The sequence below is a fragment of the Rhinolophus sinicus genome, linkage group LG03, assembly GCF_036562045.2.
Source record: "Rhinolophus sinicus isolate RSC01 linkage group LG03, ASM3656204v1, whole genome shotgun sequence".
NCBI classification, from domain to species: Eukaryota; Metazoa; Chordata; class Mammalia; order Chiroptera; family Rhinolophidae; genus Rhinolophus; species Rhinolophus sinicus.
In genome coordinates this window covers 158174878-158191506 of record NC_133753.1, presented here as the reverse complement: position 1 = coordinate 158191506, position 16629 = coordinate 158174878, and the positions used below count along the sequence as shown (strand labels likewise).

At 35.2% G+C, this 16629-nt stretch overlaps 1 protein-coding gene across 3 annotated transcripts in view; it reads right to left on the bottom strand.

The window, feature by feature from the left end:
* The window catches only part of ADAMTS6 (ADAM metallopeptidase with thrombospondin type 1 motif 6), a 262087-nt gene that overhangs the window by 22728 nt on the left and 222730 nt on the right, over positions 1 to 16629 (bottom strand). For all 3 annotated transcript variants that reach the window (XR_012495117.1, XM_074328899.1, XM_019743866.2), the window contains 2 exons: positions 11992 to 12121; positions 3776 to 3980 (listed from right to left, as the gene is read on the bottom strand). Coding sequence is in view for 2 of the 3 variants with exons in the window: in XM_074328899.1 (XP_074185000.1) it covers positions 3776 to 3980; positions 11992 to 12121 (335 nt within the window). In the remaining variant the exon portion in view is untranslated. The remainder of the gene's footprint in view (positions 1 to 3775; positions 3981 to 11991; positions 12122 to 16629) is intronic.

The following is a 16629-nucleotide window of genomic DNA, read 5'->3' as shown; positions in this document are numbered from 1 at the left end:
AAACAAAAACAGATTTTTCAGAAGAAAAGTATTTGAAACCACACCAGGGAAAACAATTTGGCTCTCACTTGTAAAGGATAGAAATGTTAAAGTTTTGGGGTTAGACTAAATCCTCTCTGGAGAGGTGGATTTCATTTACTTAGTTATAGCCCCAGAGTAGAACCTAGGAGTAAACAAGGTAAATCTACTAACATGAAGCAGAGCCCTTTGGCGGTAGATTTCCCCCCATCCTTCTAAAGTAATGCTACCTAAATGTTAGTCCTGTAAAGTCAATTGAGTACGATGCTAATCATCACTTGTACAAGAGGAAGTACAAAAAATGGGCCATTTTCAATGGGTACTCTGTGGGAGTCAAAAGAAATTATCCTGATACATCGAAAAATGGTTTAGGATTGCTGGAGCCCATGCACAGTATGCAGAAATGCTTTTAAGAGTTACATGCCAGGAGAGGGCAAAAACAGAAAACGATTTAAGTCCAACATAGCATGGGTGACCCCAAGAGTGAGGCTAAATTATAGGAAAGGGGAAAGCCGTGGCTGCATTAGTTTCACAAAAGGCTGCCGAACAGCCATTTTCCACCAAGATAATTTAGCTTTTTTTTTGTTTTTCCTTTTGCCACAGCACTGGTAGGTTTTGCTGATGAAGAAAACGAAAAACGGTTCCTGGCTTTGCAACAATGGAAATTTTATATTAGAGCAGCCGGCACAAAAGGAAAAAGGTCAAAGGGTACATTCCTCTTGCTGCAACATGTTTTCACCAGTTGAACCTCACCCTTGTGATTAGCAGAGCTCAGACAGCTGACAGTTGGAAGTGGGGAGAGGGCAGAAAGAGAAGTGTTCATGGGCATGTCAAAAGAACAGTGTGTGAAATGTTTGCAAAAGTAAACTGAAAGAGGTTGAACAGTGCCTGCTCTTCTGTTTGTGTGGACCTCCTCTTTTCATTAGTAGGAGGTGTTCCATTCTTATTGGAAGTCTCCTTGTTCGCACTTTGTTCTCCAGTGCTACTCTGACATTTATTTCACTTCATGTATTTACTTTCACTTATTTTTAACCCATCTAGGGAAGAGGTGGGCTTCCTGGTAAAGTAAGGAAATGGAAGTGTGAGATGGCACCCCAGCAGTGGAAAATAAACAGGAGAGACTGCATGGGGCAAAATTATCTCTTTCCTCCTGAATAAAGGAGGAAGATGATGGCATAGGTGGTGTCCAACTAGAATTTTTTGAGCCAGCAATGGCAGAATTTTTTGAGCCAGCAGTGGCAGCATTTCTTGATCTATGCTTACACTAGAATTGCTTTTTCTGCATTGTCTGTGCAGAGACAACAGCAGCTACCCATGTGTTGTCATCCCAACACAGACATTTCATGCCCTCAGCACAACTTCTTTTCCCTAAGCTTTGACTCAACTATCTTGAAGAAGATAGCGGAAATGTAATTAAAAACTCCCTTAGCTTACACATATTTCTTTAGGCAGCCTCCGGAATACCTAAGAGCCTCTTAGAGACACTTAAGCAAGTCAGTTCTAAGATTGGCTAGATAAGAATCAAAATTCTAGAAGGAGGGTAACTACAACCAATACGTGGTTGAATTAGGAAGAAATCCTTAAAATGGTATTTGGAATGGAAACATACAATATACATAAGCTATCTGTCAAGGTGATTATATTTGGTTGTTTTATGTTAAAATAAAAAATATAATAATACAGAAATAGGTAAGAGACCAATGTGAAATGAGTCTGTGCGTGAGGTTTGGTGTTTTAGTGGTTGTCATAAATTTTTTCTAGTTTCTGCTCATGAACTTGTCTACTTTTATCCACTTTTTGTAGAAAGATGATGTGGTATAGAATTCTGTATTCAGGACGTCTTGTTACCTATCACTACTTTATTCAATCTTATCTTCTATTTATTCTTTAAGATGCTTTTCTCCCATACTATTTTACCACATGGTCTTTGTGTTTCTGGTCAGTTGTTTCTCTTATCAGAAATACCTTCTCCAGCTTCCCTATTTTCTTCCCTACTTCAAATCCTATACTCCCTCAACATTCAGTTTAACTCCCATCAACTAAAAAGCCTTCTGACCTTACTCCAGGCCATTCTGACCTTCTCAGCTCTGAATTTCTATATCACTTATACATTTATACCACACAATCTACCATCTTATTAAACATTGTATTATATTATTCTCTCGTTGTTTAATGGGTATTTTTTATTTTTCCAAGCTTATAAGACTCTTTCGTATTCTCCATAGTGCCTATCCCAGTGTGTTTAGTAAGACTCAGTTATACTTACTGACTTGACCTGAAAGCCTAACATCATTGAAGCCAATCATCAGGTCTCCCATTGTGGTTTTCCAATAATAAATTTGTCATTATTATCAAAGATTCTATTATCTACTATTATCAATGGATTCTATAAGGGTCTCGGGCACTGAATTGCAAGTAAAATTATTTTACTAACATGTGGACAACTTTCTAGAATGTCTATCCTTTATCAATAGGTTTTACCTTTCAAAAGGAATTTAGGAGTTAATCCACCCACTGTTAGGGAACAGAAGAGTTCATACTACTTTCCACAATCACTGAGTGAATAATACCAAGGCTATCTCTACATTTGATTGAAACACAAATAAAAGTTAGTGGGCAGAATGTAATTACTGAGGCTGGACTATGGCCAGGAAACTTGGGGGAACACTCCCAATACCTGCCAAGGATTCCATGGATAACCACAACTGGTCAAAATCTCTATTTCCACGTACCATTTTAAACACAGCCCCTCTTTTAGCACCATGCCTGTAGCAAGATAAGGTCGTTCAAGCAGTAAGATTCACAGGGGGGAAAAGTTATATCCAGAGGTTCCTAAAGAACTATGTTTAATTTGTTTTTTGTTTATTTTTTGACAAACTTAACGCGGTCTACAGGCAATACCTAAAGGAAGTACCACGATGTTAAAAAAAAAAAAAATGCATCCTGTTTGTTAACTTGGAAGAATGACCTTTAGTTATATAACCAGTTACTCATTTTTCTTAACCAAAACTAAGGATTCAGCTCTTCTTTGGGAAATGTGGAGAATGGTATAGTGCGTGTATGTGTATGTCTCATGCAGAATGAGGAGTCAAGAATTTACCTCCTACCTCATTTTTCATAAGACCATTTTTCTGAGGCCTCTGGATTATGTTAGACTCTTTTATATACATGTATGCCTAAAAAGCATTCTCTTAGCCAGGTCTTCCTCACTGATCATATAAATGGAGGTAATGATAAAAATATGAATGTGTTTTTTTGGAATGTTACAACTTCAACTCCATGTTTCTTTTCCTGATTCAATTAAATATATATATATATATATATATATATATATATATATATATATATAAAACAAGTGATAAAAAATTGACATCGATTCATATCTAGAGTTATATAGTTAGCCTGGAACATTACTTGGCAAAAAAGATACAATATGTCACTAATTCTGAGCCTATGATGCTGTTCAAGACTAGTAAAGAAGGGCATAAAACCACTTATATGAGTACTCACTATAATGTTCTTGAAAATTTACTTTAGGCTTATTTTTAATCAGACTAGTTTTCGTTGATTTCCCCGACCCAAAAAAACCCTTACTTCCTGACAAGCAGCAACAAAATATAACATGGCCAAATTCACTGTTGTGTAGTCCTTACTTGTTGAGTTCTAAGATGCTCACATGCTCAGGTGTCCTTAATATTAAATGCTTTGGTATTCATAGTTAAGACATCTCAAAACATACAGCCTCAGATTTCCTTACTTCTGACCAGTCCAAAGCCACCCACTGAGGTGGACATGACTGGTTGTTGCAGGACTCTTTCTCAATAGGCCGGTGTGTTAAACAACCACTGTAGTCCAGTGTCTCCTCCTCGGAAGGGCCAATCTTCCTGATGCAGAGCACTGCCCTTGTCCGCATTCCACCGTCACAAGTCTTGCTACACTGCAACCAGTCCCCAATGAACCACCTGCAGCAGGAAGTGGAAGAAACACAGAAAAGCATTTCCTCAGTGCAGCCAGAGATTTTCAGCTGAGCGAAGGAACTTTTATCAATAAACTACATCCTTTTCCTAGAAGAACGGACATTTCAGTGTTGGTTGATGAGACAAATGACAAATGGAAAAACTGCTAAGGAAAAGATAACTCACTGTCAGTTGCCTTCTAAAGTGTAATGCATGGGCTTTGGAGCAGGCAGAACCATGTTCAAGTAAGTATTACACTACGTATCTTTAAAACTTTTTGACATTTTTCCTTTTTTTTATTAATTTCTAAAGTGAGGATAACAATATCAATCTTGAGATTGTCACGAGGATTAAGTAAGATAATACATATGAAGCTGCCAGTCATGTGCTGGGAAATAATTAAAGACTAGATTGTCATGGGAGGGAGTCCTGACTTGTTGTATTTGCCAATTTTTGTGGGGTAAATACCTCACTAAGACCAATTTCAAGCTACCACCTTCACAGACTAAACATGAACAAGAGAAGATAGGCTATTAATAGGGTCTCAGGTGCCAGTATCAGCTCGCTTCAGCATACCACTGAGAGCTTCTAAAAGAGTGTTTGACATACAACAAACAGTAGCTACCTTATTACTAAATTGAGGCAAGTTCTGCCACAATTGAGGATTTTGTGTTAAAACCATACTACAGGAGCTAGGGCTGTTTTTGATTCCCAGAAATGAACGTCATACTTTGCAGAAGATAGAAGGCCTTTAACTGTCCTTACAGGGGCAGAGAAGGCCCAGGTAACCATCCTGAAGACATGGGACTCTTAAAACACCTGCAGCAAGAGCAGAGCCCTGAGCCAGCTCTGTGAAAACATGGAAATCCCTCGCTTTGACCCCTTCAGTCTTAAAAACAGCCTCTGTACAGCTAATGCGGGAAGAAACTAAAATGTCTTAATAAAATGAACATGTCTCACATTTATAGGTATATCACTCCTTTTCCTAAAGTCCTCAATTAACTTTTATATATATAAATTCAGAATTTGTTGTTGTTGTTGTTGTGTGTGTGTGTGTGTGTGTGTGTGTGTGTGTGTATAAAATACTTCTGTACAACTCACCCTTTTGGGAACATTAATTGGTCCATGGGGTGTAAATCATGATCCAAATAAGACTAATGAGAATGTGGCTTTAGAATTTTTATATCTCGATTAGAGCAAAGAGGACCCTTTCCTTTCTGGTCACAAAGGTGGATAAAGATATACAAAATGCTGGTGGCCACAGCCCCTGTCAAGTGGCATTAGCTGATTTGAAAGCATACAGAGGAGCTAGAGAGGCCTGATGGAATCTGAATCCTTGAGTCTAGCCATTCCTCAAGCTAGGTCCACTCTCACCATTTCCTCAGCTTTCTTATATAAAACAATAAATCCTCTAATGTGCAGAAAATAGCTGAAGTTAAAGTTGTGTTATTTCCAACCAGAGTCCTGGCTGACACATCACTGTACTTAATTTAATAAATATATGCAGAATGCCTACTATGCTCAAGGCATTGTGCTTTGCTTTACAGAAGAAAGTAAAACCCAGTGTTAGGAAAATGGTTCTCCAAAATCATGAGAAGAACAATAATGGAACTAGGACTAGATCCCCCACCCATTGCTATTTCCACTATATTTCACTTTTAACACTGCTAAGTAGTAGGATCTAGGTCACAAGCATGAGGTCACAAGACATTTTCTTCAACCCATGATCATAAATCATACAACTATCCCCAGTGGATATGGTCATGCTCTTGGGTGAAAGACTATCCAGAGAGAGGAGTATGAAAGCTTAAGAACAAATTGTGCCATGTGTATGTGGGGGATAGTGCCTTTGTGAAGTCAGAGTACTAGTAGCCTAAATTTAAGCTTGATTTAGCTAAATAAGCTACAAAGGGCTTTGTTCATTGTTATTTTGTCTTATCTTTACTTATAGAGGGAAACCAGCATTTGGAAACATCGTAATTAACCAATTTCTTAAAATTAAAATATATCTTGTCAAAAATCTAAAAATTTTCAATACAAAATTCATTTAAAGAGTAATTATTTAATGCTGAATTTTAAAAATATGACATCCATATTTTTTTCTAAGTCATTTTCCTGAGGAGATTGAAAGTGATTTTCATATTCTTTGTTTTGTTTTCCACAGATGAACATGATCTGAGTTGTTAGTACCATTTTTGGTCAAGAAAAAAATGTGTACTGAGAATAATAACTTGCATGCCAGCCATAGTGAAACTCTGATTCAATTCACAACAGTGATTTCATCACCGAGATTAGGGGATAAAACAGAAATGTGTGTAACTCAGCCACAAAAAGTTCAGTCATACCACCTCCAGCCATGATCTCATTAGGTCTCATAATGCAAGAGGGATGGAGGCCGTCAAATTAAACACAGGTGCCCAGAGTAACAGCGGTGATTCAGGAGGTGTTGCTGTTCTTTGCTGCACGAGGTCAGGGCCACCTCCGCCTTTTTATACTTTGTCCTCTCTTTTATCGCCAACCATCTCTTAGCCTAGATGTATCACTCTAGCATTTAACTTGGAAGGTCTGAAAGTAAAAATATTAACCACCCTCCCAATTTCCCTTCTGACTGTACCTCTGACTTCAGGCTTCATAGATAGTTCCTGTTGCATCTTTATTGCTCAGCAAATCATCCCTTCCCATGTCCCTCTAAAGGATTAAATCACACTCTATATTTAAATAGTTTTGCAATTTTACCACTGCATCAACTTGTCTCAGTTTCTCCCCTCCTCTGTCCAGTTTAAGACAGACTGCTTCCTTCACCTTCATTGTCCATGTGTTTGACCCTTTGATGACATTCTCCCTATTTCTCTTTTTTTTTCTTCCTCTAGATTCAGTGGTAAAAATATGAACACAAAAATTCTCACTGGGAGTATCACTTGCTGAATTGTTATAGTCTGAACAATACCAGGGCTGTTTCTTTCTGAGCTGAAGACCTGGTGATCAAATTGTCTTCATCCTCACATGTGCCTTTATATCCATTAGATGCTAACAATTAGTAGGATTCATGTTTGAGTGTTTGAAATAAGAGCAGCTTGGTGCAGCCTATGTAATTTGATCTGCAGTATCTGTACATTAATAAGACAAATAGTAATACTATTGGGAGGAGGGAATAAGAGAGACACTATAAAAATTTTTGCCGAACTTAGGTTAACCAGAATATTTTTGAAGAACCATAAAACCAGAATATTATTTTCCCTTTTTAACTCAAAGGGAAATGGCAGTGCATATGAAAATAAACTGATATTAGATATTGGGATTTTGTGTGTGTGAGAGAGAGAGAGAGAGAGAGAGAGAGAGAGACTGAGAAGAGAGACTGATTGAGCGATTGAGATAGATATTGAAATTTCCCAGCTTTTGTCCCAGAATCAAGGGTGTAATTGTCAACCTTTTTTATAAATATCACATAGCAAAAAAAAAAAAAAAAAAAAAAATCCTCAGAATTTGACAATAACATTTTTACTGAGATTCAAGTATCTAACCTATTGACTAGTTACTAAAATACCAAAACTTTCCTAAGTTTTAAAATAGTTTTCAGAAAGATTTTCAAAACAAAAAGTTGGTTAAAAAAAAGAAAAATCTGCTCATTCCTCAGCTAATTGGAAAGTGAAACTAATATTAGGTAGAAGCCTCTATCCCCTAAATATTCCATAGTTGAGATTTTTCTAAATTAAAAAAACAACAACAATGTAATAAACATCTCTGAAAGCGGCAATTGAGAATGTGTTAAACAAAATTCAAAGTATTAAAGTGTCAACAGACATTTGATTTGTAACTTACAAAGTTAGTGATGTCTGGTATAATAGGAAAAACATTACTGGAGATCAGCATGCCCTCATTTGTAAAACAATGGGAGTTGGTTTTCATGATTTCTATGCATCTTCTGAGGTCTTACATTTTGGAGTGTTATAGAGGACTCCGATGAATCTTTTTCTAAACTTAAAACAACAGATTATAGTTGTTCATGGGTGAGGTGCAATGACTCAAAATAATTGTTAAACAGTATATCATAAAAGATATCATTAAATTAAACCTAACCCCTGGGTAAAAATCTCTCCCCAGTCTGAGTATCCTTTAGTACTTTTGCTTATAACTCTCTAATTGTACTTTACATATTTTGCCATTTACTATGGTCATTTTTATATGTATTTGCCCAATTAAATTGTTCTTAGGTAAAGGAACCATTTCTCCCATCCACAGTGCCTTCCACATTGCAGATACTTTAAAAATGTCTTTTCATTTTTGATCACAGGATTAGCATAGTGTATAGTACTCCATTCTTTCCACCTTTCTGATTTTCACAAATTTAAACACCAAAGCATCATACAGGGATAATATTCAGTATCCAAGGTTTCTTCACATGAGGTCATATATGGAAATAGTCTTGCTATTAAAAGACAACATGCTCAAAACTGAACTCTTGGCCTTTCTCTTTGGATTCCAACTCAGCATTACTTCCTTTTCTGATGGTGGGGCTTCCTACCAGTCATGTTTCCTATCAGTCATGCTCTTTAATATCAACTCCTCCCTTTCCTTTTTTCCAATTTTTTCAGCCTATGTCATGAATCCCACCATTTTTATTCAATGTCTCTAGAATTCTTGTTTTATTCCTGTCCCTAGTCACCTCACCATCTTGACTACCATACTCTTTCTTATAAAAGAGTTGCTGCTCTGAGCACATTAAATTTTCCCAGCAAGGCTTCCTCTGGTCCTTTAAGATCTTCCAAATATATATTATTATTGTTATTTTTATTTTTCTACCAATGCCTCTTTTGTCTATTCCTTCTAGTCCTCTGTCATTTTCTTTATAAAACACAAGGATACATCTTACAGCCTTCCATTTTTCTATATTCTACCTATAAAGTCTCCAATATGACTAAAAGACATTTGAAATATTTCATTATTTGAAAAGATACTTTCTGATAAATACCATTTAGGATTTTAAATGGATGGTATTGGAAAAACAATAATATCTGAAGATAAATATAGATCTTTTCCTCAAAGCAGACAAATATATTTAAAATAGATTGAACTTTACATTGAAAAAGGAAACTTTGAAAGTGTAATCTTAGAGTGGGTAAAGGCTTCCTAGACACACCAATGAAAGAACGAAAGTTTGATTGTTTGCCTATATAATATTTTAAGACTCATAAGTAAAAATAGATTATAACATCATAAATAGTATCAAAAATATATGACAAACTAGGAAAATATATTTAGAACACAGATAAAAGAGTTAATATTCTTTACACATTAAGAGTTAATACAAATCAATAACAAAACGATAAATACTTTAATAAAAATGGGATAGGCCACGAAGATGAGAAGGAAAACAGAAGTAAAACAAATAGCCACTGGGCATAATTTTTAAATGTTCAGGCTCATTGGCAATCCAAGGTATACTAAATAAAAGATAATTAGATATTAAGGCTTTCCCCCCCTATAAAATAGGCAAAAATTGTTTTTAAGGTAATAATAGCCAGTGTTGTTCAGCTCAGGGAAATGACATTCTTACATACTGTTAGTGGGAATATACATTCCTATGTTCTCTCTGGAGACCAATTTGACAATGTGGCTCAAAAACTAAACTATGTAGACATAGAAAAATAAATTAGAAATATATATATCAAAATATTAACAGTGGCATTACAAGTATCATAGGTGTTTTTTATTTTATTCTTTTTCCTTACCTGCTTTTAAAAAAAATGTATGCTTTAATATGTATTACAAAAAACAAATCTGAGAAAAACCTAGCTCCTTTCCTATCTTCCACACTCATTTAAAGTCTTACTGAATTCAGTCGTCTTTCTATGATTTTTATCTCTATAACATCAGTGTCTACTGGGAATCTTATTATATACGACAACCATTCCCTTTTTCATAGACTGAATTCAAAGTAATAGAGGAAAAATTTTAAAGGAACTAAGGAAACATGGACTAATAAAGAGTAATATTTTAAGTATATTTCTTTAGCTCTTTCCAAGAAAGAAAACTGTCAGACTAAATTTTCTTTCACATATTCTCTCTATCTTTTTTCAAATTCCATCCTCTAACCTCCAAACTTAAAAAAAGAAGTCAATAACGTTTTATTTCCTACAAAAGGAGATAGGAAACCTAATTTTAATTATGTATGCTAATTCAAATTTGTCAATTATCCTTAAAGTGTGAAAAACAAAAACAGAAAAAACCCCACCAAATTCCCATGTAATACCCAAGCCTACAATATATGGGGTGGAATGGCCAACCATTGAAATCTCAAAGGTTGTTCAAATAGCATTTAAGCTTAAACAAATAAAAAAGCCGAGGCCAAAATAGAATAGGTGTGACCAGGCCCACTCAGATGCCTTACATGGCTGATCAAATGCCAAACATAATACTTATAATCCTGAGTGTCAGTGAATTAGGTTGATGGGTTGAGACTCATAATTTGATGAAAATATGTTGAAGTTATTGGAAACCAAATTTACCCCACGGTTTTTGAACATCACTTTGCTTTATACAGTTTTATAAACATATAAAAATAATTAGCAAAAGAAAGTGAAAAAAATTAAATATCTTGTTTTTGTAATACATATCATAGGTCATATTTCTATACTTTCCCATGTCTGGATTTTAAGGAATAAGTTACATGGTGATCACATTTCAAAAACAGAAAGGAGACATAAAATTTAAAAAGTTTTAGAATAAAAACTGCTATCACTCTGGACTCCTTGTGTTCCCTATTTGGTAGCCACTGCCCTAAACCTTTTCAAGAGACTGGTAGTGAATATCTCTCTCCCTTTGAGATTCAAATATTCAGGCAGACACTGAGTTTGGATAATGCAAGTTTATAAGGCATTATTGTTTGGGAACGAATATTAAGAAATGCCTCTTGCTTTAACTGTATTAAAGAACTGAATTCCTTATCCATTGTAAGTCCCCGGATTTTGTGACTTCATGGTAGTCATTTTTAGAAAAAGAGATTACTTCATTATAGAGCTTCCCTTTCCAGTTTTAGAGACCTTGGGATGTATATAAATTCATTTGATGACTCTCTTTTTCTTTATCAATTTCATGTTGGGACAATTAGTTAACCGGAGGGGATAATGGTTACTCTGAAAGAATAATGAAATGCCATTCACACATGTTTTGTGTTGCAGTTGTCAAATAGGCAAAATCCCTACAAAGATCAGTATTTTCATGAACTCACCATCTTTGTCTTTTTTCACCTAACCATCGTCTTTTGCTCAATCAAGAAGCTTTTCTGTTCTTACAGATGATCACGTGTGATTCACTAATAGCAGGTCTCATAGTTTAAAATTTTAATTCTTTAAAAGTCATAACTAAGATGAATTGATGCTTTCCTTGTGCCTCCCTCTACAGTGAGCTGTAATGGCTACATTAATCGACAGAAAGAGAGTGAAGTCAACCTCTGTGCCTCTGCCCGACCCTTAGAAGATACGACAGAACTTTAAAGTGGGTCAGCAAATTAAAGCACTGATATGCCATTGCAGAACCTTTCTAAACCATTTTAAAAGTCTTTAGGCCTTTGGGAGAAATATCTGGAAAAGGCAGGACTGCACACCAACCTACTGTATTTTACTTGATCTAAGATACCATTATTTTATGTACCATTAAGAAAGAAAAAGGAATGCTGAGTGTTATTGTAAGTTAGCTGCAAGATGAACCCCAATTTCAGAGATGTAAAGTGTGAAAAGATGGGCGCTGTAGAATGGTGAAATATGATACTCTCCAGCACTGTGCCAGGATCAACCTACTGAAGTTCTTGCTTTAAAGGAGTTAAATGAAACCTACGGATAAATAGGAATCTTTGCTCAATGAAAGGGATGTCAGAATTCCACACTCTGTGATGTTTTATCCCCTTTTCTTAATTTAATTTATTCCTATCATATGAATGAATATGTTTCCATACATGAATAGCTAATGTTTTCCTCTATGTAGTTGGAGAAAATAATTCTCACTTCTTTCTCTTACTTACTCAGGTGGGCAGGGCTCAGTGTTGCAGGTTCTTTGATTTTCAGGTGGCTTACTGTCAGGGTCACAGTAATTGTTCTGGACAATGGAGTTGTCATCCAACCTTTTACAGACCACCTCTTGTCTTTGGACACCTTGAGAAAAGGAGAACATCATTAACTGAAGAGTTGTTTACTGTCCACTAAGTTAGGTAGGCATAGCTTTCCTCTGTGGGAATCAACCGCACTGGATCGCGGCTCTCTTATCTGTTCCCGAAACACTTGACTGCTTCTCTAAAAAGGAGAGAAGTCCTGGTCATTATACTGCAAATTTAGGCAAAGTTATTGTTCTCATATTTAGAAACAACTGTTTTCAAGTTCAGGAAAGAAACTATTGGTAATTTTAAACAACTGGTATTCCCATTAGAATAATCTTCTTCGTGCTTTCCTTAAAAAACAAAACAAAACCTTCATTTTCCCTAAATGTTATCAGATAAAATTATTAATGTACGTTTCAATGCAAAACAATGGTTGTATATCTATTTAAAAACAAAATGATAGGGACAAATTTGCTTTTTTGATGTTTTGTAGGACAAATCCCATTAATTTAATCTTTGTTAGGAACACATCACATTCAGACATTTTATTCTTTTCTCCCATTTATAGACTTATATCTCTAACAGCCCACAAAGTCTAGAATTTAAAGATTACAGTTAAGCTCTTTTGGACTACAATCCATTAGTCTATTTGCTTTAACAGAAAAGGTCCCCTGTTGATTAAACCATTGTTTTATATAAATATATATATTTCCTAAAATTTTAACTTATAAAATACTTATCTCATTCTTAAAAATACTTAAAAATGTTTGCCACAATTAAAAATAGTCTCATTATAAAACTTGTCAAATTCTAAATATATGTTTATTATTTATTGTCAGAGACATCCACCACAACTTGCTCACATTTCACAAAACACAAAGACACACACAAACACTCTTATTTGCAAACATCCCTGGTGAATAGACTTCATGTAGACTCATTTTCTCTTTAGTGTCGAGGAATCAAAAGAAGTAAAGATAAGTATATCAAGATGTCAGAGAAAAAGTCAAACTATAAGAAATGCCAAATGTTTCAGATCACATAGAGGTAGCAGGTTACTCCTGGGGTTGAAATCAAAGTACAGACTGAGCTATTTGCCTACTCACTACCCCATCTCAATAGCAGGAAGGCTACATTACCCAGAAAGAGTTGTAAAAGTAGCATTAGCAGTACTTAGGAAACCACAGATCCACACCTAGCTAGTGCCATACAAACCTTTAGGTTTTTTGTTTTTTTTTCCAATTGCTTTTAATAGTACCTTACAGACAAGAGTTTGATCTCAAATTAGGAAAATCAATGTGAAACAGGATCATTTAGTAAAGGAAACGGTCACCTAAAGAAATGCATACCAACTGCTTCCCCCAAGGTCCCAAAAGAGTCATGGAAATTCTGAGTTGGGAATGCTTCAGTCATCATGTTTTGCACACTTTTAACTAAGCTTGTTGAATTTAAAGCTAGGAAATCTATTCCCCTGTTAGGGAAAACTATTAAGTCCTGGAGCCTCCATGAAGGTGGAGATCAGTTGAAGAAGGTATATTTTATTACTTGTGTGAGTGACCCAAGGTTCTCACTAGTGAATGACCTTCGACAACCTCTAAGGTTTTCCTAAATTTAGAGGTTTAAAACAGAGCCAAATGACTTACTAGCAAAAGGTCTCAGAGTATGTGTTGTATTCTTTCCCTCCTAACTCCCAGAAAAGGCCAAACATCTCAGTTTATGTGACAACGGTTTGGAATTTTTTAACTATTAAATTTTAGATTTTTGAGGGAAGAATGATTCACATCAGGCATAGCTGTGATCCATTCACAGATGTTCCACAATATTCATCAGCTATCTCCCCATTGTGTCATTCCAGTGGGCAGATAACTAAGTCCATGTGATCTACCTAGAGAAAAATCTCCACCATTAGTCACAGGATTCAACTCTCAACTGCCACAGTGGCTCAGAATATCCATCCACCGGGGTTCAACATTAGGGAGGGCAGGGGATTATTTTTATTGGTCAGCATAGCTCTTTTTATTTAAGTCATTCAAATATGATTATACTTGGAGAGAAGAGACTCAAACCACCCACTTACATAAAAGACAACTTTACCCAACTTTTATAACTATGTTTAATAATAAAAACAATATGATTATACTTGCAACAAAAGTTGGCATTCAGTTTAGTATCTTGCTTCTTTTTCAGAAAAGGATAAACATTTTCAATACTAGAAAATGGAACGATGTTGCTTTGTATCAGTGGCCAAAACATTCAGTTTCTACAATTTCTAAGGTAAAATACTACTTCCTTTAAATTAACCCTAGAATTGTTGTTTGGTTACAATTACATTAGTTTTTAAAAGTAGACTTTAGTGTAAAAGCAAGGCCTCTGCAATTTGTATCACAGATATTATTAGAGGTGAGATTTATATTTCATTTTAAGATAAATTCTAGCCACGTATGTATCTTGAAAAAAAATAGCTATATAACATTTATTGTTAAAATTTTGAAAAATATACAAAACTACAAAGAACAAAATGAAAAATTATCCACAATCTTATATTTTCGTTCTTGACCTTTATTTTTTAAGACTATTTGTGCTCTTTCGTAGGATCCAGTAATTAGTTTAAAATTACATACTACACAAACCAAAAATGCCAGCTAAATGTGGTTGGCAGGTCCTTCATTCATTCACTCATTCATTCTTTCAACAGAGAATAGTTACTACATACAAGGCACTGTGCTTCTTATGAGATACTGGGCTAGGTGCTAAGAATTACAAATTGACTTCATTTTGGTTATGTCTCTCAGACTTCTTAAAAACTAGGAATTAGGGTATTTTGGGGTGTATTTCAGTTTTACAATTTTAGAATGCTATTTTTATGAAGTAAAAATTAAAGTCCTTGAATACACAGCTGAATAAACAAATACTCTATATTTTAGGAAGATGCATTTTTCTTCACATTCATCTTTTATTAATTTTCTTCTAAAATGCTATATTAGACAGTGGTATTTCACACTTAAGAACTGACTACACCAGTAATCTATTCCAATCTTCCTACAATAATGAACTATCTTCCTCCAACACCATACAAATCTCCTTCCAACTTTTACCCCCACACTTGGCAGGTTTACAGGTTGTTTTTCTTTTTTTCTTTTCCTTTTAAGTCAGTGGCAACAGGATAACTCTCTAAACCAATGCACCTAATGGACATATTTTTAGACACATACTTTTGGAGGAAAAAAAATGCAGCTTTTAGCTTTAGAAAGTAGAAAATACCGATCAACTGGAAATAATCTAAGCTAAGTCAACGAGAGAAATGATTAAGTTTAGAATGTTTCTATGACCAAACCTCTTGTACATAGCTTCTTTTAAAGTAATCTGTAAAACATTGCTATGAAGTTGATTTAAACCCTGTCGGGAATAATTACACCCAGTTACACAAAGCCACTATGCTTTCAAATCTGAAGACTTATAGTTTATAACCCAAAACATAAAATGTGCACATGACCAGTCAGTATAGGCCTAATTGAAAACAAAATTCTAGTGGCTTTTAGTGTCCATATATCCCCTGGAGATATGCAGATGTTCTGCAGAATTTAATTAGTCAAATTTAAAACTGCACTAATTGTATTTTATTCTTACACACCTAAAGTTACTGGTATGCAAACTCTATACCCATTCTTTCATTAAATGCAGCCACTCTACTATGCTTAAAAAAAAATTAATGGTTTCATATTATAAAATTTAAGTATAAAGATGCCATTACCAATTCCTATTTACTTTAAACTCTCTAAAATGGATATAACCTGTTTAGAATCTTTTGATTTGCATACCTTTAAAGAAACAAATATGATGGCTCTTAACATGGAAACGTAACCCATACTTTTTGTCTGTAAATTTAAAATGATCAGATCTTAGATTTAATTTTCTGCCAGTAGTTAAAAGTTACAGATGACCTGTTTGCCCACCAAAGGTTTTTGTCCAATGGGAGGAGGAAGTACCCAGTTTGAACCACTGCTCTAGTTACACAACAAGAAGTGGTTTTTAACATTTTGAAGCATATACCACAGGAAAATGAGCAAGAAGTCCACCATGCGGTGAGTCCTGGATGGAACCTTTCATCTGCTGTGCTTACTCTGGGAGATAGTGATGGTTCACGGGAAGAACATAGGTCTTTGTTCAACAGCTACATTCCTAGGGCCACTCCTGAGTCCTCACTTCAGAGACCACAGTTCTTGTTCATTTCTCACCTCCTTTTCAAGTCCCTCCTTTACTTCCCTTGTAAGCTGCTTATGTTCTCCTGTCCTATCTCTTTCTTCTTTCAGATAATGACATAATTTTATACACATGGGTAACAATATTTGCAATATATTGCTTTTCTTGGGGCAGTTCACTGTCTGAAAGTAGAGACAGTGCTTAAAATGCACAGAAATTACCACTTGAATTTCACTCAAAACAGTTATTGTGTTAAACCAGGAATGGTGTGGGGAGGTTAAGGGCTACAGGAAGACCTTCTAGGTCATCTCAAATCTAATCCTAAAACCCAGCATTTCAGTTCTAGACCATTGAATTGGTAAGCTA